This window comes from Dermacentor andersoni, chromosome 4 (genome assembly GCF_023375885.2).
Source record: "Dermacentor andersoni chromosome 4, qqDerAnde1_hic_scaffold, whole genome shotgun sequence".
NCBI classification, from domain to species: Eukaryota; Metazoa; Arthropoda; class Arachnida; order Ixodida; family Ixodidae; genus Dermacentor; species Dermacentor andersoni.
This window is the reverse complement of record NC_092817.1, coordinates 73950399-73973277: the sequence shown is the minus strand read 5'-3', so window position 1 is coordinate 73973277 and position 22879 is coordinate 73950399. Positions and strand designations below refer to the sequence as shown.

The following is a 22879-nucleotide window of genomic DNA, read 5'->3' as shown; positions in this document are numbered from 1 at the left end:
ACCGCAGTGCAGGCACGGGTGATTTCATCGTTGTGGGCGACACGGGAAGCGAAGTCTTTCGGAAGGCACCCTACGCGGCTGAAGTGGCGGGTGACGACCGGAGTGTGGTGTCCAACATAGAAGATGGAGTGCGGCCGTATACGAAGGAAGAAATGCTGTAGTTAATTGTGCGATGTACGACAGTATTTCAAGCAAACGTTACAAAACGTAAAATTGTATCCCGGCTAGTGTGGCGTGGGCCACATATAAAATGAGACCATGTCGGAAAAAGCTCAACGAAAACGTCTGGTGAAACCATTGGTTCCCGGATGGTATACGCGGATGTGGCCTTCAAGGTGTTGAAGGCGCGAGACACTTCAAATACGATGCGGGAATGGAACGCTTCGGTATGATGAATGAGGAGAACATGAGGCGTGCCATGGCTGTTGGGCTTTAGTTTTGAATCGTTTCAAGGCGCGAGCTACCAAGGACGAAGGAGAGCCTGTGGATTACTTCAGACGTGCGACATGGGGACGGAATGATAGTGCGTCAGTTACTCTCTCGATCATCTGCCAATGGGTCCTCTGAGTTCCTTTATTTTCTTGTTTAGTCGTATCCGAGCAATAAAGGCAAAATGGACCAACACTGGCCCAAAGCCACCGAATGGGTGTTACGAGAAAGTCGATAAAAAGGAGAGTCAGAGAAACAAAAAAACAAAAAAAAAAGGGTGCGGCACAGGAGAGCAGCGACGTCCCCGTCGAAGCGCGTGCCATTTGTCATCTCGGCACTTCTACACGTCGTTACACGCCGCAGCGTCCAGTAATGGTCAGACGCACGGTCGAATGACCGCCTCTTTTCCGGAGGCTAAGCCGCTTTTCCGAGCTCCGAGCGGGAAAATGATCTGGTGCTCGCCCCTTTACTTCGCACTGGTGAAAGCACCCCGGTGTTGGGCTTTCCTGATTCGAGTCAACAAAGCGCGTTAAATGTCTATATCGTTTGTGTCTCGCGATCAAGATACAAGTGCAATCGCGTTCGCACTTCCAGGCGAGCCATCAAAGTAATTGGGGCAGTGGTACCCGCCTTCGGCAATCGAAACAGTATGGCCTGTTCGCGCTGTACTATTTTCGTGAGCAGCAGAGTGTGAGGATCATTAGCTGGTCATTGTAGGCCGTCGGCTTGGTAACGTACTCCTACGACGGAGCATTGACACTACTAGTTGCGTATTTGTAGCGATGTGAGGCATCTCGCCGGTTATATTCGGCTCTTGCGCTTTCTCCTGTAGCGAGTGAGCTCAATTATTTAGTGGGGAAGACTGATACAAGCAAAAACGAGCTAGTGTTATTCACAGTAAGAGAACGCTGCTGTCGCAGGGAAAGATCAGTTCAGGACTGAAGGAATCGCTAAAGTCTGCTCTATCCTTTATTTTATTTTTATGTTTTTTTTTTATTTAACGAGACCACATCTTTGTGATTCTGTCACTGCGAACGTCTGTAGCCTATAGCTTGAGATGAAGTATTTAGTGCCGAGGTACGTTTCTCGCGCGCTCGCAGCGCCACCTGTGGTGAACCCGTTCAGCTTCGCCGATGACCTCATCGAGGGGAAGCGTGCCGGTGCCGCCTGCATCGTCTCGGACGGTGACCTGCCCATCACCATTCAGTGGCTGAAGGATGGGATCCCGGTCGAGCAGCAGCGGCAGCTAGGGGCGTCCGTTGCCGACGCGAACGATTACACCTCCTTCCTCTCGTTCACGGGGGTGCGCCAGCTGCATTCGGGCAACTACACCTGCGTCGCGTCCAACCCTGCCGCCTCGGCAAACTACACCGCGCCCATGGTCGTTCAAGGTGAGTACAGAACTGCATGTGCCGAAAGCGAATTCGCTCTATTTTTTATGCGAGGTGTAAAGAATCATCTCTCCGGTCCCGGGAGGGGGCTGTAAAAAAGAAAGTTATATCATTCTGCAGCATATTATGCGAGGTGTTTTAAAGTAATATTTAAACATAGCGTTCTGAAATAAAAGGATGGTCCGTCGGAGACACGCCATCAACGAGTGCCTACCACGGGGAAACAGGTAACTTGTGAGGATTAGTCGCTAACTAAGTAAGATCCAGTAACTAACTTTTTAAACTTTTAATTTCAGTGGGATCATCGTAATAGCGAAATTGAACCGAGCCCTTCATAGAAGCAATTTCAAGAGCGAGAGAGAGAGAGAGAGAGAGAAGAGAATGTATAGAAAGGCGGGGAGGTTAACCAGAGGTAGTTCCGGTTGGCCACCCCGCACTGGGGGGAAGGGTTAAGGGGGATAAAGAGAGAAACAGAGTGGAAGGGAGGGATAGGGAGAAAGAGAGACCAGCAAATTAATTTCAACTTTTTTATCTGGAAAATTGAGGTTACTCGCGGTACGGTGGCAAGACGAATTTCGGCTGTCGGAGCGCGCGCAAACGAAACTGGGAGGTTGCAGCGAGCGCAAAGCCACGCCCCTCGAGGCGACGTTCTGCTCACGTGACACAGCAGCGGATAGCCAGCGCGCTGAGACAGCGAGGAGCGCGGAGTTAAAAATCCAGTGACTGCATGAAAGGGATTTTTATTTGGGCCATCGATTTTTATTCCAAATTGTCGAAGACTGCAAGAACTTAGGAAAAGGGAACTATGAAGTTTACAACTCTGTAGCTCAGCAATGAAAAAGGAAATTAAATCTAGTCAATTGCATTTATTAATAAATTGAAGGCGAAAGAAATACGAGTACGTACAATATACACACACGTATATTGCTAATTTGCGACTATGACTTTTACAAGACCCTTGTAAGCGTTGTAACAATACCGCGTAAGCTGCATCGGTATACCGAGTTTCTTCGCTTTATATGCTCTAGCGGATACAGTTTAGAGAACTGCGATGTCTGTTTTGGGTCCAGGGCTACAAATTTGCAACTTCGGCGTTGTACTTTTTTAAGCCTACGAATTTAAAACAAGGTATTGTAAGACATTATTGCCCTATTTTGAAGTTTAATTTCTTGCGGCCACTATAGAACTAAATTTTCTCTCTCAAGACAAATATCATTCAAATCGGTGCAGAGGTTCTCTTAGGTAAGCCTTTCGGCGTTTTACATGTATTTGAATAAGCAGCATTAGAAGTTGGTCCGAGTTAAAGCTTCCTCTGAAGACAGGGACTGGGTGGAAGTTTACGGTCATCATTAAAAAAAAAGTGAAAGAGTAACTAAATACGCAGTACGAGGAGTTTTAGTGCAGTTACTATAGTTCAAGTTAAGTTTTATAAATGGCGTCATGTGCACATATATACCAGCGTGGCGTCATACAGCAAAAAAAAAAGTTACGTTCCACCACAACAAACACTATTCGGAATGAAAATATATACGAACTTCAATGATGTACTAACTAAAAGGCTGGGAAATATATCCATTAGTCCTTACATTATTCCATTGTTACTTTAATGTGCATTAATTGGGTGAGTTCCGGAACAGAGACGGCGCCTATAACCACGCTTTGATCGCTCAACTGCAAGGAACAGAACGACCGATTGAGATTCGGCGTCCTTAGCGCCTGTTGGCCTTGCTGAACTATTGCGCCTATTGCGCCTATTGCGCCTATTGCGCCTATTGCGCCTATTGCGCCTATTGCGCCTATTGGTCATTCATGCGCACTGCACTTTGAGCCAGAGGAGGTAAAAAGACAGCCCCATTCGAGTGCTTCTTCAGAGCAGCTGGCATGACTGCTAAAAATCCCAGGAACACTTTGCCCGGAGAAAGCTAACAAGCTTAACTTTCATACACAGTTGGAGTTCCAATTTCGTCTTAGTGAGCCCGATGCACTTGATATATGCTTATGCCGACGCTTGTACAGGGTGTCCCACGTAAATTGAGCCAATGTTTCAAAGTATGCAAATGCTTTGTAGATGGACAGCACCAAGGTAATGTTGCTTGCCGTCGCTTGGACATATTCGGATTATTTTTCGCATTCCGCCTAATTAGATGCTTAGTATTTATTAATTTATCAACTTCCCAATTATTATGATTAGATAAAAGTGTAAATGCGAAAACTGTAGAGCAACGTGAAAAACTCCCGATACAGTTTTCTGTTGCTCGATACGTGCTGCATAAAAGTGTTTTTCCAAGCGTGAAAGAAGCCCGGGAACACACGCAAAGTGGTTCGAGCGGCCAGTCGCGCGGCAATTCATGACTCGGACCAGCGTTAAAATATTTTAATATGGTTTTTTATTATTTTGTTGCAAGTTTTTACTCGATACGCAGACCTTACTACTAGCTTAAGCTTCTCTTCAGAACTCGGTGGTCTCAGTCGTGAAACATGACGAATGGTTGGCCGTACTAAAATGAACGGCGCGCGATGTTTTCTACTTCACCCTTTTGAGGCCATATTATCTATGCTTAACCCCAGTGCGTCACACATTCGCTTGCGGCCCTCTGACAGACCAGCCACGGGCCTTACTCTCGTTTTTTTTTTCCTTACTTTTTCGTGCTCGATTCAAAATGCCAGAACTTAGAGTGCTTCTTCTTGCTCATCCAGGTGCTAATAACAAGAGTTGGCATCCCCTGGATGCCCTCCGAGTGTGAGACAGCGCTTGTGTTTCACAGCAACCGTAAAATTAGTCCCTCTCTCGCTGCTGTTATTCGTGATGCTTTGTCCGTGCCCGTCGACGCGGCATCTGAAAGTGAGCTTTGGTTTCGTGGCGTCGTGGAAACTTTAATACCGTGCAGCATTGGCTAATGCAAAAGCACGGCTTCCGACATAAATGTGGAGCTATGGAACCTCTGCAAGGATGCTTCGGTTCTTTGCCGTTATTACCGACTTCTAAAGAACTCTCTACAGCTGCTCCTAAGACTGCTTTCACAGAGTGTAAACCCTTCTCGCTTATCATTTTAGCGCCACGTGTGGTAATATTAACATTTCTTCCATATACATTGTGGTGTCCGTGTGCCGAAACTGAAGTGACAAATAGGCAGCAAGCGGGAGTAACTTAGGCGTTAGTACGAATATTTTTGAGCGACCTTAATTGCCGATCGCGTTATTTTCCAAGAGTCTGTGCGTTACTAAAGTAAAATTTTGTGGCTTGCGCTACAACATACAAACAGACGTTGTGTGCCTCTGTTTTTTTTTACAACAAACATCGAACACTTATATCTGCCTCCATTTATTGGTAGAGACGGATCTGCGTGTCAGTGCTGCATATGCGCAGTTCAGGCACCGCAATGAGTCATTTTTGATTAGATTTTCTTGAGTACGTCAATAAAGAAACTCGTTAACCTCACACCGACAGTAGTAGAGGAGACGCCATTTTCTCGTTTGTTCTTTATTGTCCGACAATTGTACAGCATTGCGACATTACGCGGATAGGCACCTCGTATTCCCCTGCTAGCGGTGGTCACTTGTTTGTGCGCATGGCCGAGAACTGATCGTGCGCAAATTTAAGCCACGAATTTCTTGCTTGCAGTCCAATGTTTGCGAACAGTTCAGGCAGTTCCGTTGGGCGGCCCGCGAGGCATGCATTTGAGGGGATCGCTATCATGGCTCGTGACGTCATCTTTTGTCGTGGGGCATGCAAGCACTATTTTTGAGTACTTAAAGTTCAAACTTTAGTTATGCTCTCTCACACTGTTTCAACTTATAGCTATGGGTTATGAATATTTTTTTGCCGCGTCGTTCAGTTGTCCGATTGTAGATAGATGCAGCGCAATACTCTGAGGTTATGATGAATGTATGAGCCCTCGGGTTAGCTCTCGCAGAACATTTTGCGCGCACCTGAGGCACATAGTAGTGCTTAGACAGTGCATAGTCGGTATTTCCGGCCATGTTTAGTTTCGAGGTAGCCTCGAAAGCGAACAAACGTTTGTTCAGTTCCTAACCTAACCTAACTATTTTTTGTAACCGTTTGCCAATGCGAAACGTGTAGCACATGCACTGTACGCAAGTAAAGCAGTGAACGTTGGCTCGAAGTGTCGTGGTCCTGTCTGCTTCCCGCCCAGCGCACACTCGTGCGAGCGTGTAAGGCCTCAGAAATTATGCAGCTGCTAGACGGCCACACGGTCGACTGCAAAGTCGGCTGCGCCGTAAAGCTTATGTCGGTTGTTTGCGAACCGAGCTCGAGTCTTCGAATGTATATGTTCTGTGTTGCTGGTCATTTTATGCTCATCACATTGCTTCGGGCGCGGAAGTTTTTGCGTGAGTGAGCAGGCCCAGCCGCCGGCGATGTTGCTGGACACTTCGGATTCTATGCATGCCCGCTATGCGGGCTCAAAAGCTCCTGGTGTGTGCATTTTAATGCGATCGTCTTAGCGCTCTTTTATTTCTCCTTCTCCTAATGTCTCTCGAGTGCCTTCTTGTTTTTCTTCCTGTGAAATACTCGCCATCCGTATTTTTATGTTCATTTTTGCGTGTACGTACGAGAACTAGCCCAGTCAGCTACCAGTCAGCTTCCTGATTTTTCTTTTTTCCATGGTGGTCCCCCAAACTCTTCTGTATTGTTTCGCAATACTATGGCGCTCGATTTCAAAATGAGTGAATGATTTATTCTGTGCAGTTAGCGTCAAGCAATCAGCAGTTCGTTTGGATGAGTCCACGTGCATTTGGGCTGCGTCCTTCTACGCATCGGAGCTTCGTCTGCTGACCCTCAATCATAACGAGAGCCATTGCTTTTCTTTGTTATGTCGCTGAAGGGCTTGGCCTGACAGTTCCAACGTGGGAGCGGTCCGCTTTGGCTTAAAATGTCGAGCCTCCAAACCTCATTACAATAAAAGTTTTCCCCCACACAAACAAGTCAAGACAAGTCAAGAGCAATTGATTCAGCCGAGTAAAATAAAACATATTACACTTGCAATGAAACCGTGAAATATTCCTTAGTTTAAACTGCTTGTTAAATATATAAATCCGCAATTATCCTTCGTAGTACGCTGGGCGATTGCGCGTTCACCGTAGGCTTGAAGTCTCCCAAAAGGCAGTCTGCAATCGACGCAGGACCGGCAGTTGTTGCGCGTAACAAAGGCCATTACTCTTAGCTTTTTTTTTATTGATTGTGATGCGTTTCCGTGTAAGAATGCTTCAACAGTTTTAGTGGTCTTCAGAGAAACTCAGGTGCACTTTACTCGATATTCATGAATCTCATGCTAAATATTGTAGACTGCTCGCGACATTTTGATACATTTTAACACTTTATTGGTACATTAATTAGTGTGAAGTAGCGTAAATTCGCTGACTTAGGGGGCAACTGCGCCAACAAGTGCGTACTTGGCACGGCCGCGCGCATGCGTGCGCACCGCACCTTGATAGGGATCCGCAGTCGGCTCGTACCTTCGTGCGCGCTGTGTTCTCGCCGCTCTTGCGTTGAAGCGATAGGCCGGACGAAGGTCACTCCGCTCGCTGCTGCTGCCGCGCTTGTTCACACCGGCGTTTTCACAGCGAGTGTGTTGCGTTCGTGTTTGCTTGTGCGCGCTGACACCAGGCTTGTTAATTCAGTTATTAAGCGAATGTTTGCAAATTTATGCGGCCGATAAAACTACTATCCTTTCTTCGTGTAGCTGTCCACTAATTTGCTATCGCAATCGATGCTTCGCCTTTAGGGCGAAACTGAGATTTTTTTTTTTTGCGCCGCATCTGTTTTGGTCGATGAAAGCAAATCAAATTCACCGCACTTCAGTCACGGTCTTCAAAAAATTGTCGCTGTTGATGTTCTGCATTTAGGGTATACAATGCATATCTGTGCAAGGAAGTGTTGCCGACAGGCGCAATGTGGCTATCAAGCGACAGAAAACAGCTTATCGCCCAGCATCCATTCTTTGTGATTTGTAACTCTGCACCAAGAAGAGAAATAAATCTATATTGCATCGTTTTGTAGCGTCCACAAATCACAATTTGTGAAAGGAGCAAGATATCGGCAGACATTTAAGACTGCTTACGTGTGAGAATGTGAAACCTTTATAGCGTTTGTAGACCTCGAACTGTCATCAACACGCTCATTTTATGCGCTCATGACGTGGCGCCTCCGCTTCCGTCACGTCACGTCACGTCACATCACGTCACGTTACGTTCACCGCCCAATGAAGCACGCCCTAGTAATCGAGATAGCTGCGACGTGACGCGTGCCATCAGGCATGCACTACGCACACCTTTAGTAAGTCAGAACTGTAAAGCAGCCGTGGCTTCAGGAAAGCGTGCTTGCCTCGAACCCCGGAGGCCCGGGTTAGATTACCACCCAGATCGAAATGCAACAAATCTTATTTTTGAAGCCGCTAATTTACTTTGTTTACAGGAACCTCCCCGAGAAGTCTGACGTCAATCCGAGTATTTATTGACGTGTTTTTACTCTTTGCGGTATCATCCATTTTCGTCACGGCGCAGTTTCACTAAGGTCATCGCCAACATAGACACCTAAGGCTTTCGCCTTAATAAAAAACATACCCACACACATCGACACAATTCTTAGCGACAGCGAACTTGAATGAATGAACTATGTAGAGGACGCGAGATAAGGTTTAGCGAGATGAGCACATCAGTTTTTTTTTTGTTTGTGTGTTTTGCGCAAGGAAAACAAGCGCTTGTAGAAAACAATGAAATATACAATGCAAAATATCCATCACAAATTTTTGGTGACGCAAATGAACACAGAAATGGTGAGTGAGTACAACTTATACATTATGCACACATATAAATGGATTAACAAACAGGTGGTCCAGTAATCAATCATAGATATCAAAAGAAGCAAAAAAATTATTTATCAATAGCGAAAAATGTTGACCTTATCATGTCGTTCCTCTATCGGCATTTTATTTACGCTATTTCTTGCAATAAGCATTTTTTACCCCCGATTCCTTAGTAGATAGGAGTGCTATCGCGTTTTTCGCAACAAAGGCGATAGCAAGCTGAATGTACTGTCCACCAATGGATGTTTCCCATGGAATTCGAGAAAATAATCGCGTTGCGTTTTCTTAGTTCCCCCAACGTGGCGCCAGGAGCCAGTGGACAAGGTGGCCATCATGGGCCAACCAGTGATCTTCGACTGCCAGGCAGACGGCTTCCCTGTGCCCGTCATACGGTGGAAAAAGGAATACCGTGAGTACCGAAAGACACACGAGGCACGAACAAATAATCTGATAGATCCCAGATACGTGCGGTGTCCTTCACTTTTGCTCGTCATATATAAATCTGTTTTAAGATTATTTTTCAATGTGTACAAATAAAAAAACATGTGTATCAATAACTGCTTTCCAGTTGTGAACGACGATAGGCATTGTTTTTTCGTAGGGCGGTGTGCGCTGTAAAATCATAACAAAGTAGCGACCGGAAAAGCGAAAGCCTTCGAGTGACGGTATTGAGACATGCACTTAAGTAGCCCTAAGAAGACGTGGGGTGAGAAGGAGAGGCACGCAGTTACAAAGGACACTAGTCCTGCGTGCTTCTCGTTCCCCGTCCTACGTCTTTTTAGCGTTTGCGAAATATGCCTCCATTGTGCAATACGGGCGAGGTAGCCCACTTTCTTCTCATATTCATAACTCTTCGATAGGCCGCTAGGAAAACCGCTTGACTGTTGTTGGTCCTTTAATATAAGGAACCTTCTTTTTATCGTCAAGATATATATATATATATATATATATATATATATATATATATATAGTCAACCAAGGCATGCAGCACAATTTTTCTTCTTGAGCTAGATTGCTCTCAGAGGCAGACATTGTTGCACGAGAAATGTAACTGGATATTAGTCTATTTAAGAAACATTTGCAAATTCTTTTTAACTAATTACTTTACGCCACATAATGCAATTTACGCATCCTAGCTGGCAAATTCTAAAGTCGAATGCGCGTAATATGAATTCTGGGGATGACACCAGTTGCGAGATATGCGTTCCCAATGCTTTCGACGAAATGCATTGGTGTTCCAGTAATTTTTGAGCTTCAATGTATAAGAAGACGTTCTGTCAAAAAACAGGTAAGTGCAACAGCAGTGCATTCTTACCGCGAGTTTGACAGCGCTTATCTCCCCCCCAAACCGATGCTAGTTTCATAATTTTTTCCTAGTGGATGTATCTTGTATGTATCACTTCCATAGACTTCTGTATTGCTAAATGTGAGTTAAAGTAATTAGTTTAAATGTTGATGAGTGAAATTTTGGTAAATATTCAAATATCAGATTCGCATTTTGATTTCCAGTGCAAGTAATGTCCACATCTTCGAGTAATGCAGCTCAACTACCAGAATGGTGCTATGTGCCACAGATAATAATTAAAAATTATGTTAGCGATATAAAAAACACCAGCTATGTTCCTTTGGCACTTCACACAGCACGGCCCTTTGTGTATTACGCACGTCTCTAACTCAGCTGTCTAATTTGGTGCCTGTATACAGCCACTTCCACCTGTTCGCCTCGATTTCAACCCTTACCGTCGCGGGTTAGACCATGCCTGCAGCGGCCGCATTTCGGTGGGGTCGGAATGCGAAAGCGCTCACGAGCTTAGGTTTCGGCGCACGTCAGGGAACCCCCGCAAAGGTGGTCAAAATTATGCCGGAGTCCCTCACTACCCTTCGTGCCTCATAATCAGATCGTGTGTTTGGCACGTTAAACCACAGAACTTAATTATCTCTCGTGCCACCAGGTGCCGAGGGCGGCCGCGACTTCTCGGTGATCATCAGCAACGCCAACGTGCAGATCCTGGAGAACGGCTCGCTGAGCATTCGCGAGGCTGACCGTTCGGACGCAGGCCACTACATGTGCCAAGCGCTGAACGGCGTCGGACCTGGCATCTCCACCGTGGTGAAGCTGGACATCCACGGTACGTGTAATACGGGATTCAATTAGCGAAGCGTTTACGGCCGCTTCCGCTCATGCGCCTGTGCCGCTACAACCTGCACTCAGGCGCTAGCCAAGAACACACAAGCCCCGTATCTATGGATGAATGAATGTTATGGACGATATGAGCGTCCCCTTTGAAACGGGATGGTCGGTTGCGCCACCAACCTCTCTGTTTTTTTTATTTTCTCTGATTTGTGTCTTGCCCATGTTTTCTTTACCATGACAGATATACGCCAAATACTAGTGCGACGGACAAGCGGAGCGTAACGCCACATTAGCTAACGTGTCGACTAGAGCGGAAACTTAATGAAACATGTTTCCGAAGTAATTTCAGTGAGGAGTGCGAGCGGCATACGTTTAATGCTGCGTGATGAGCATTCTATCGGGGTCGATAGAACCTTGAGACTTTGCAAAGTGGCACTGAAGAACTGGAATCAGAGAAGCCAGGAAACGTGGCGGATACTTTGTGGTTGTTTAAATGTCATCCGTAACTAAAGCCCGAAATGTTTAGAAGATCACATTTCAGTTTTTTGTTGTTGTTGTTTTTTACTGGTTATCTGCTCTTGTTTATTTGTTAGCTGCTTTCTCGTCATTTCAGTTTCGTAATTGTAAGATACAAAATCAAATCTTAATAACTTTGTTTGTCATTCCCAGCTAGAATTTCTTGTTTATAAATATGTCCACAAGGGTCCTAAAGTGGCTTCCAAAAAAACGCTCGTAAGGCGAATTCCAACGTTTATAGTTTATAGCGTCCCAGAATTCTAGTGCTTGTCAAAGTGCGTTGGTTCAGCATTTATGTTTTTTTTCCTTTTCACTCTTGCTATAGGCAACACCGATAGACTCTCGTCAATGGATCTCTGATAGAGTAGGAGCACATTGAAAACAACGCGTGGCACCAAGAACAAACAAACAGAAAGGGTGCACAAGGGCTACAAAATAATCCCTAGCCACACACATTTCAGTGCACTGAATAAGATATTCAGAAACTCGAGAGCTAAATTTCTTTCCCGCCTAAATAATTTTGACGTAAGGAAACTTGACAAGCATACTAAAGTGAGACACGACGCCGTGAAACACCCACTTCACAGTCGACGCGACGAAAAAATAGAAAAAAAATAAGAAGAAAGAAAGGGTATTGTGTAAGTATAAAATACTTCTGAAAAGCAAAAAAAAAAGCGCATTGAAAGCTCACGAAACCAAAGTAATCGACATTTAAGGCCAAACGGAGCCCCACCCCATTGTAACGCGGCCTTAACTAAGCCTGAATAACCTCCGGTATATGCCGATTGGGTGGCCAAAACAGCACTCTCATAGCAATGTGTGAAAAGGGGCGGGCGGATACGGGACCATCCCTCACCGTAAATACGCCCGAAAAACGTAGCATGCGGCTGCTGTTAAAATTGAAAGTGAGTTAACGGAAGAAAAAGAAAATGTCACAGAAAGTGGTACAATGATGCACGGTTATGGTGCACTCTCACATATCCCCGAGGAGTGCGGCGCGCCAGGGTGAAGGCAGCGCTCAGAGAAAGCGTGCGCGAAAGCAGGGTGCAACATCTCATTGCTTGAAACGCCTGTCACTGGAGTGTTATTTTACCTTGCGACAATGCTTTCAGCGAGAAAGCCCTCGTGATAGAGGCCCGGAACTTTTTCTTGGAGAAGAAGGAAGTGTTCTGCCGTGACGTGGTTTATTGTTGAAATGTTATTACGGCAAAGAGAAGCAAGCCATAAAACGGCATTATTTTCACGCTTCTAACATCGTCGGCGTTTGTGCAGACGCTGAAGAAAAAAAAAATAAAACTCACCAAAGGTTGCCCTACAAGTGCGGAATTTTCTTTCCAGTTCTTCTATACTTTCTTTTACTGGCACAATCCGGGAAGCGACGTCATGTTTGGCATGACATCAATACCGTTATCTTTCACGACCTCATATGGGGCTTAAAGATGTATTACATGCAAAGTTTTTGGTGGGTTTATGTAGATTTCAAACAAGTCACTCGCCTCGACGGGAAGCTGCTACAGTTTGTAAGATCGCAGCGAAATATTGACATGTGTACTTATCTTTATCTGGCGACCACGTTTCGCCGCCTAACAAATGTTATCGCACAGCGCAGGACGCGCCTGCATGTAAAAGAAGTTTCTGCAATGTTATCGATGGTTCAGTCCACTGTCTTTCACCGCAACTTGTGTAATCTGATTGCACATATGCGCGACGCGAATAGTGTAGAACTTTGTGGAAGACACGCGGGTCCCAGCGGTTAATCTGGAACATTCGACGACTGATCTGTAAAAGCCGACGCGCTTGGCCCGCTGATCAGATTTTCGACGATCGCCGACCGTGTTCGCCGCTATCGCTGTGCTATAAGTGTAGCCTGTTTTGTGGGCACAGGTTCACCCAATAAAAGTTAGTTTTGTCGTACACAGTATTGCTACTGTGTTCTTCAACGTCACCACCACGCGACAATTTGTTTGTAAATTTGAAGGCCACGCTACCATGTATTCTTCGTCTGGCCCTAGCGCCAATAGACTCCTATCCTCATCATTACCATATATTCCTGCAGGTCGAAGTCGCTTTGTAGCCTACAAAATCGTTGATTCGGTAATATATTAGCTTAAGCGCTATAAGATAGAACATGTAAAATATTTTTTGCATATTACATCTTAATTTTACTTATTTTAAATGCCACAAACTTTATTCAAGTATAAAGAATGACAGTGGCAACCTAATAACGCTAATTGGCTTCCGCTTAATTCTATTGCTTTAGTTGACGGAAAAGGGCCCAAAAGTATCAATTTCTCTGGCTTCACATTTCCATCGCATTGACATCGTTGTGTAACACAGCTGAGCATAAACACTAACAGACAAGCGATAAATGGGCGCTGTCGAGAGGCGCAAACTGGTCTCATTCATGACATTGTATTTTAGTGTCTGCACACAGTACATACAGAGAGAGACAGAAGAAACAGTGCATATGTACACTTATACCCTATACCCCCGTATGATATATGTAAATCTACGGGCTCTGGTCGCATTTCGCCGGAGACGACACGCACAACTCTTACCATATAAAGATACATTATGACATTTCTTAACATATTTATCCAGCTGGTAATTAAAAAGCAAAAAGATGCATGCGCACCCCCATCCTCCCCTTAACGCCCTCAACCGTCGTGTTGGCTTAGTGGCGGCTATGATGTTCCGCTGTATGCCCGAGGGCGCGGGATAAAATTAACGCCTCGGCGGCCGCATCTCGAGGGCGGTCAAGCACCCGAAGTGGTCGAAATTAATCTAGAGTCCCCCACTAGAGCGTGTCTCATACTCATATCGTGATTTCTACTCGTAAAACCTCAGAATTTTAGTATTTTATTTTTCCGCGCTCCGAAACACACATTATTTCAGTCACGCGTCGTATAATGGAACTCTTCTGTCACTCCGCATACCGCAGGCTATAGTGACCCCTGCCTGCCTGTGGCGCAGAAGCTACAATTAACATTCATTATCTTTGCATTCGTCAGCTTTGCTATGACGTGTGCAAATGCCGAATATATCGAAGAAATTTAAACTGCATCTTGGTAAACTGCGCGGAGAAATGGATGTTGCATAGGTAAAAAAAAGAAAAGGTGGTACCGAAAAAGAGTTTTCTAACCGTTTCATATTGCCACCATAATGAAGAGCAAGTGCTGTAAACTACTTTATCGAATATCCTCGATTCATATTCTTTCCTTCGTTCTTTTTTTCCTATTCCTAGCGCATAAAGTATTTGCCTTTTTTTTTACCTCATTCAGTTATTCGTCAAATACTGTCAAAATAGGGTACCCCGCTGTGCATGCCCGCGGCACCTATTTTACGAAGCTTTTTACTACGATAACGATTATATGAACACTCAAAGCGCGTGCTTGCCGTCGCCGTCGCCGTGATGCTCCGCATAAAGTCCAAAAAGATAACATCGTCGCCGCGCGCCACACGCTTTATGTGCGAGTGAAAGCTTGTGAGGGTCAGCCGACAATGCCGGCTCAATCTCGCGTGCGCAAGAGAGGAAAACGGAGCCAAAGCACGCCGTCTTCTGTCGCGCGCGAGGCGGCTGCTTACGGCGCGGCCATGCGGCCGCCGTATCTTGCAAGCGATCTGCGATACAGACAAAGCACGTGCCCACGTGGGCCTCATTTTCAAAGCGATCTGCGATGTGGATAAAGTGCACAGAGTGCCTGTAGCTTCTTATGAGCTGTGCTTTCGACGTTTAGTTCACGTCGCAGTGAGAGACAGCACGAAGGTCAATTCGCTCGCTACTGCTACCGCGCTTACTCATTCCAACGTTTTGACAGCGACATTCCGCGGTCATCGAGCGAGATGCGTTCGTGTTTACCTATGCGGGCGTGATACCATGCTCGTTAATTTAGTTAGTAGGCTAATCTTTGCAACAAGTTTATAAGGTTGATTTAACTAGTATAATAATAACACGATGATAATCATAAAATTTCATATAGCTGTCGACTAATTTGCTATCGCAATCGATGCTTCGCCTTACGGGTGGAACTGCGACTTCTTTTTTAAATAACTCTTGCGTTACCGAAATCGTTTAAGTGTTGTTTTCTCGTGCCTTTATTTCTTCTCTCGCTCACCAGTGGCGGCTCACTTCGAACGCAAGTTTCAGGCGTTGACAGTTCGTCGCGGAGACAGCGTCGTGCTCACTTGCCGAGCTGTCGGAGAGCAGCCTATCGCGGTGACCTGGACAAAGGATAGACACGGCTTCAACCCAGCGCTGGAACCTAGGTCAGAACCTTTCCTAAAGCTTAAATTACCTTCCCGCTGATGAAATGTTCAGCATAGTCGGCTAACTTGCCACATTTTACATTCTTCCTGAATTCACAGAACCATGCGTAATTAGACAACACTTCTTAGGACAAGTTGTATATTGAGAAAAATTTCGTGTTTTTCTTTAGCAGTCTTGCACACATCAAATCGCGAGCTGTCGAATTAGAGTAGTGCTGACAGCATTGCAAAAATTTTGCAGGCATAACACAAGATCGAGCCCCTTTAATAAAATTTCACCCCACGAACCCTATCAAGCATCAAACAGACGCATTTAACACAGTGTCATCTGCTTCGTGCATCTCCTTCATGTAAAAAATAATCAGGGTGTGTGTGTGTGTGTGTGTGTGTGTGTGTGTGTGTGTGTGTGTGTGTGTGTGTGTGTGTGTGTGTGTGTGTGTGTGTGTGTGTGTGTGTGTGTGTGTGTGTGTGTGTGTGTGTGTGTGCGCGCGCGCGCGCGTGCGCGCGCGCGTGCGTGCGTGCGTGCGTGCGTGTTGTTTTTCCTTTTTGCATTTTTATTTCGTTTTCATCGAACGTCACAGCATCTTTCTTAATTTTTGTACGATGTAACAGTAAAGCCTAACTTGTTTTTCTAGTTCTCGGCACCGGACCTTTAGACAAAACGGACAGAAGTCGAGAAACACACAAACGACACAAACTACTGTCGTTTTTGCCTCAAGGTTAGGCACTAAACACTAGAAAATCTGTGCCGACAAGGGTGTAACTGAAGCCTTACAAAGTCTAACTGAGCGTTTATTTGCTGATTTTTGCTGAAGCGCGATCGATGGAGCAAATCATTTCTCACCTAAATCATCACTGACATTTGAGCCGAGCAAATAATTAGTTAAATCTCTAGAGAGGTAAAGTCATCAGTCGCAGTGATTGCTGTTGTCATCCTGCTAGTAAACGTCATACGTTCCAGTAGCAGGCTATGTGGCAGTCCTCAGGGCAAGCTGGCTGATAAAGAACCCCATGAAAGAAATGAACCTGTTATAGTATTTCACCATAATTAGAAAATGTTGGACTGAGCCCTGATCACTTGGAACTCCCCTTGAACTTTCTGTTCTAGGCCCAAACTGTCATTAGCAGAGAGTCTGGCATTATACTGCCTAAGTAACAATAATAGAGTATTCCGTGTAATGGGTAATATGGATGCGACGTGGCGCAGTTTCTGTGTATGGGAGCCATAATCCCTACTTCAGGTACGCTGTGGAAGAGAAACCTGGCACCGAAGGGTTTGAGTACATCGTCCGCATTCCGAGCGTGGACCGAAGGGACTCTTCCCTATTCAGCTGCTACGCTGAGAACGCCTACGGAAGGGACGACACAAACTTTCAGGTCGTCGTGCAAGGTGAGTTTTCTCACGTACTGCTTTACCGTTTAACGGCGCAGTTCGTAAGAAACAGTTAGCGTTGGTTATATACCGCTTACGTACACATCTAAAATTCCCCTAGAGCGGTTCCCTTATAAATGGTTTGCCACCCTTGCGAGCAGTGATATGTCGGAACGAACTATATATTCAGTGAGAGTATTTTAGCACAGCGTTACCGTTCTACCGTTTCCGACACCGAGTGTGGCCTTGCACGCATGCGTGGAGTTTACCAGGCTCACGGTATTTGACGTTACCGTTGGACAAGTTTACCCGGACGCCATATACGAAGCTGTGCGGCAGAAAGAAAAGAGTCAGGTGGGCGTTAAGCCAAGGCAAGACAAATGATAGTCAGCGCGGCTTGTCGTACACAAAAAGCATCATGCAAGAAATGATTTCATTTTTGTTATGAATAAACCGATGCTGATTACATAACGTTTCAAGTTATTTTTCACATAACACTCGGTTTACATTTCAAAAACGCACTGTTCAATTGTAATCAGTAACTTATAATTAGATCATTGTTAGATCGCCAGAGGCTTCGTGCCTGTTGCGCAGAACCTCCGGACAAACCGCGAGGTCTGGAGGCAACCCAGACGACGAGTCGTTCAGTGACGCTTTCCTGGTCTCCCGCCTACTCCGGAAACAGCCCCGTGCTGAAGTACCTGCTGGAACACAAGCTGCCGGAAGGTATGCAATCGGGCAATTTTCCGGACATATTAGCGCTAGTACTTGTCTCCAGTACGCAGACGACTCGCTTAAGACTATTATGCACTCACAATGGCTGATAGGGCGCAAATTTTCGGCTTCGATTTGCATCATCAGGTAGTTTCCTTGAAGTCGTAAAACATCCGTACATGTCTAGCGGGAAAGCGCATCTATCTTCGTAGAGTGGGGCGCAAAACTTTGTAGGTGCAGTTCGAAAAGACAGAAAGCACTATCCGAAAAAGTAACAACTCTACTTTATGAACTTAAACAGTGCAAGGCTGCGTACAAGGAAATGGCGAAAAGAAAAAAAAAGGAAACAAAACTAAACAATGTCTATAAGATCCAGTTGTGCCTAGAGTGTTCCTGAATTTTGTCAATGCCTTATTATGCCACTGGGGCTGTCCGGTCTTGCGGAACCTAGCGCTGAACTGCACCAATGCAAGCCTCGCGTTATTGGCAGTTTTGGACAGCTAATCATGGTAACGACAAGAATGCTAAATAACACTTTTGAAAAAGCTTTACTTATACTCGTTTCTTCATACATTCGTCGGTTATTTGAGTCTGCGGTGAAGCAAGATCCGCTAGAAGCTCTGAGAGAAAGTTGGTACGAAACCTGGCCATAAGAACTCTTCTTTTTTTTTTTTTTAGAAATAAGAAGCCGCAGGTTCTTCACACTTATTTGGAACGAGGGTGTGTTCAGTTAGGCGTGAAAGACCGATAGTACTACTCATAATTTTCCAAACGAAGCAGCCTAAACTAAACTTGTGCACAATTTCGTGAGTTGTGCTTTCTTCATAGTCTGTGTCGTTAATCAAACGCCGCATAAGCGTCGCGAAGAGACAATGGCCACCTGCGTGGCTATCCTCATATTATTTGCCATTATATTGACGTCAGTACACTAAAGCGCTCGTCTGTTATGCTTGCAACCTTTTTTTTCTCTCGCCGCCTCTTTCTTGTTCTTTTTCTTTTTAAATTTACACCTTTCTTGTGATTGATATCATAATGAGAAAAAGAAGAAAAAAGCTTTGTTCACACGTTCCAGGGTTTTGGGAACAGGACTCGCACGTGTCTGCCATTGAGTCGACCGAGTTCTCGCACGTGGTCAGCGGCCTTCGACCAAAGACCAGCTACGAATTCAGACTTCGGGCGGAGAATTCCATTGGGCTCAGTGAAAGCAGTGACGCCCTTGTAGTTACAACCGACGAAGAAGGTAAATTATGATGGCCTTTACTAATTTAATATACAAATTACCATTAAGCACAATGTGAATTGAAACTTGTTTCTTGTTTCCCGCTTGCGCGTTCCCTTTATACCGCAACGGGATGATATTTGGATTGTTGCGCGCCACCACTATATGCAGCTCCCAGCGGTGCACCACAAGACATCAGGGTAACGCCAACCGGTTCTCGAAGCCTCCATGTCAGCTGGAAGGTGAGCCGTGCTTTACTGCACAGCGTCGGATACTGCATAAATGCATAATTTCCGCACACGCCAATGCGCACTGCTATATACAACTGCACAATCCTAGCCCTGGCACATTTTTTTTTCCAATTTGGAAGTTTGCTCGGTGGCATTAAACGTGTGAAGCACGCTTGTTATATGTACACGTATAATTTGTTAAGTTCTATGAAGTCCAAATGGTATCTGTGAATCCGGCCATACATTCATCGATGGTAGTCAGGTGGGCGACTTCGTTGTAGCTTCACTATTGTAAGGTAGTGGCGCCTTGATAAGCGCAGTCTGAGACATTTCCACAAGTGCGGTGGATGTGCGAGGGGCAGCTGGGATAGGTCAAAAGGGACAAGTGGACGGTCTGAAGCATGCAGACCAATTGCAGCTGGCGTCAGGGCCGAATCTACATGTATACTACTTCTTAATGGTACCTCCACGTGGTGGGAGACCTCATGTAAATGTCTCCTAGCTGCAAAATATTAGGACATTACCAGTCGAATTCCGCCGCTATACTTTTCGGCTTCAGTAGCTATCCGCCCTTCGTAAAGCGACAACTGACAACTCAAAGAAAAGTCAGTGGGGAGAACTAAAACTGAATATCGTCATCAGCCTAATTAAGTGCGTTGCAGAAAAATACTCTATTTTAGAAGCCTTTGACTACCTCCACTCATTACTCCTCGTTACTCCTTATCCTGCAATTATCCGAACTTTGATCGATAGTCATCACTAAGATTCAATCAGCTATTATGACTAACTTGAGCCTGTTTCCACACACTGCTCTATCGTACTTTGAGATCGAGAGTCTTCGTTTGCTAGAGCCACTTCCCCTTCCACATATCCGCCTTATTACGCTTTTTCCTACAGCCACCGCTGGACGAGGAGTCGAACGGACTAGTGCAGGGTTACTACGTCGGCTACCGCGTTCGCAACGCCAAAGATTCGTTCGCCTACAAGACACTGGAGAGCTCGGCCAGCTCGCTGCAGCAGCAGTGCGAGTTGGCCGACCTACGGCGCAACACTCGGTACAGCGTCGTGGTGCAGGCGTTCAACGCGAAGGGCGCCGGACCAGCTTCAGAGGAGGTCTTCTCACAGACGCTCGAAATCGGTGAGTTTTCGCTTCGTTTCTTACAGACAACCATAACTTATGATGTCTGCATTAAAAAGGCGCAAGCACAGGCTTTCCTTCATAGACGTGTTGAAAATGGGCAGAGGGATGTTGCTTTTCACAAGGTGCTCTCATTATGAACACCCTTCAAATTATTGTTAGAGCATAATCTGATATAATTATAAGGAAATAATTTATTAACTTGGCGCAATAATGCCACTGTTGTCGATAAATCTCTAAAAACAATGTATGCAAAGTTTTACTTCGATAACAATGAAGCTACTGTTAGTCGGACACACGGTGCGCGGGTGTGTCTCATAGAACAGCGTACAAGATCGTCACAGTCAGTGATGGATCATTCACAGATTTCATAGCTACATCAGTCGAACACTTCTTATTAGTGAAACAGTGCGTACAAGTGAAGCTTATGCATGCGCTTAGGCAGCGCTTCTTGACTTTAGGGGTGACTGAGCACTTCGAGGAATGAACTAAACCACGTCTGCTTGTGACGAGGCGTCGCAGTAGTAAAACTGTGCCTTAGGTATTCTAGCTCACAGTAAACTCAATCGAGCAATATCCCGAATAAAATATATTTTCAGTCACCTTGGAATGTAACACTGCAATTTTTATAAAATGTTAATTAGTCTTCTATGTATCCAAGAAAAGTGTGAGGTCATAAAGCTTCCGCGATAACGTGCTTCAATATTTCAATTTCATGGGTCTTTGTCGAGTTCGCCACAATTAAAACGCGATCGCCACATCTTTATAGTGGTTTGCACTGCGAGAGAATGCTGCTAGCGCCGTGAATAATTTCAAAGCCGAAAATATCACTGAAGTGTGCTGCTTTACTTTTTGGAAAGTTTCTCAACGGGCTGTGAGCTAGCGAATGATAGAATTTTTTACGTGTAGCATTTGACGCGACCACGAACCACTGCGTGATAAGTAGTTACGATTGTTTAGCAGCTTTTATAACTCTCTTTTCTGCTCCTAGACCCTCCTGCGGCACCACGTTTGAGACTAGTCTCCTCAACATCATCATCCGTTCACTTGAGCTGGGATATAGATAAGGACCAGCCAATAAACGGTAAGGAAACGCATCCATGTGACAGAGCAAAAAAAAAAGAAAACATTTAAAACCAATTCGACGTTTTCGAAGTTTCTCAGGGCGTAGTTTAAGAAATACTGTCTTATGATACCCAAACATAATAACTAATTTTATGTCATTACAAAGAACATACTAAAATGCATGCCAGGTGTTTCAGTGACCACTCTCTCAAATCATAAATTAAAAAAAATTATTACTTTAGAGCATTTCTGACATCGCGGATATGCTCTTTAGTGAGACAAATTCATTGACATACTCCTAATTATGATCATATGCCCACTTGTTGCAATTGCGGATTTGAAAACCAATCAGTGGTCAAGGCATGACGACTTATTAGGAGTCACAAAGATAGAAGCAATGCATAAATATTCGCCTCAAAACGTGCAGTGTAACGAATTGACGTTCCACCGCTCTATTTTTCTACAAAGCTTTCCTTAAGCAATCCTGGGCAAAACTAAGCGGAACACAAATGTTTTTTATCGATGTTTCAGGCAGAGTTATGCCTCTAAATTGAAGCTTCGTCTTGTAACGTCCGAAATACCCCCGGTGGGAAAGTTCTCTTTTTTTTTCCGCTTGCGAGTGGATGTAAATCTTGCCTCATTGCGCGAGAAATAAATTACCTTAGGCTCGAGATAAGCAAAATCACCGGTAATCATTCAGCGGTTAGAAAGAGGGACCGTAAGATGTGCAAGTTTACCTCGTTTTCCAGGGTTTGTGCTGTTCCACAAGGCAGAGCCGCCCATGACGTCGAAGTCCGAGCCCAGCGAAGACCCCGGCGAGTGGTCAGAAGTCCAGACGGGAGCCGAACGTTCGGCATACGCGTTTCGTGGCCTGCGCTGCGGCCGCAAGTACGCGTTCCACGCAGTCGCTTTCAACGCCGCCGGCAGGAGTCCCAGCAGCAACACCGTCCTGGCAAAGACGGACGGATCAGGTGCGCAAGCGTTGCCGTTAACGAATTCTCGCTTCGCACGCCGCCGTATAATGTTTATCGCAAACCGATAGTGAGCGACGACAATGTTGCTGGGAGTCACCGTTTGTCGGTTGGTCAATTGAGGTAGTGAGCGCCCTGACGGCGAAGCTTCTTTAGCACGAGGAGAGCTCGCTCAACTTAGCGAAATCAACTGAGATGACTTTGAGATCAGATGAAAGGCGAGACGATGTAGTGTGGCTTGCAATGTTTTCGTGAAAGAAGGCTAAAGTAGCTATCAAACGTGCGAACCTGTGTTATATTTTGTGATAGTGGAAACGAGGCTTGTTATGGATCTTGTTATGTGTCGAATTGAAAAACTAGAATGTAAGCAAAATAGGGTCGGGCAATTTATTTCACGTTGTTATGAATGTACCCCAAGTATAACGCAAAGTAAAGTCGACCTCTGATTACAGCCATTGCATATTAGTTGCGACATTCCTCTATTGCCATTATTTCATAAATATGTCCATAACACAATACCATCACTTGTGTATATTGAAGTTCTTCATTAAATGTCACGGAGACTGTACCAGCCTTTCACCTTCATGCCCGTCTACGGCACAACACCAAC

General features: G+C 45.2%; 1 protein-coding gene and 1 long non-coding RNA gene across 4 annotated transcripts in view; one reads left to right on the top strand and one right to left on the bottom strand.

Annotated features, from left to right (window-relative positions):
• LOC126536785 (cell adhesion molecule Dscam1-like) overlaps positions 1 to 22879 on the top strand; it is a 181384-nt gene that overhangs the window by 147621 nt on the left and 10884 nt on the right. For all 3 annotated transcript variants that reach the window (XR_011893865.1, XM_072287871.1, XM_055073933.2), the window contains exons 11-21: positions 1530 to 1820; positions 8934 to 9053; positions 10597 to 10773; positions 15413 to 15560; positions 16802 to 16950; positions 17527 to 17658; positions 18719 to 18886; positions 19037 to 19107; positions 19993 to 20233; positions 21225 to 21317; positions 22048 to 22269. Coding sequence is in view for 2 of the 3 variants with exons in the window: in XM_072287871.1 (XP_072143972.1) it covers positions 1530 to 1820; positions 8934 to 9053; positions 10597 to 10773; positions 15413 to 15560; positions 16802 to 16950; positions 17527 to 17658; positions 18719 to 18886; positions 19037 to 19107; positions 19993 to 20233; positions 21225 to 21317; positions 22048 to 22269 (1812 nt within the window). In the remaining variant the exon portion in view is untranslated. The remainder of the gene's footprint in view (positions 1 to 1529; positions 1821 to 8933; positions 9054 to 10596; positions 10774 to 15412; positions 15561 to 16801; positions 16951 to 17526; positions 17659 to 18718; positions 18887 to 19036; positions 19108 to 19992; positions 20234 to 21224; positions 21318 to 22047; positions 22270 to 22879) is intronic.
• Positions 8572 to 22123, bottom strand: LOC129386235 (uncharacterized). Its single transcript, XR_011893866.1, has 3 exons — positions 22036 to 22123; positions 15410 to 15515; positions 8572 to 9020 (listed from the first exon to the last, which is right to left on the bottom strand). It is a non-coding gene; the product is annotated as an uncharacterized lncRNA (long non-coding RNA).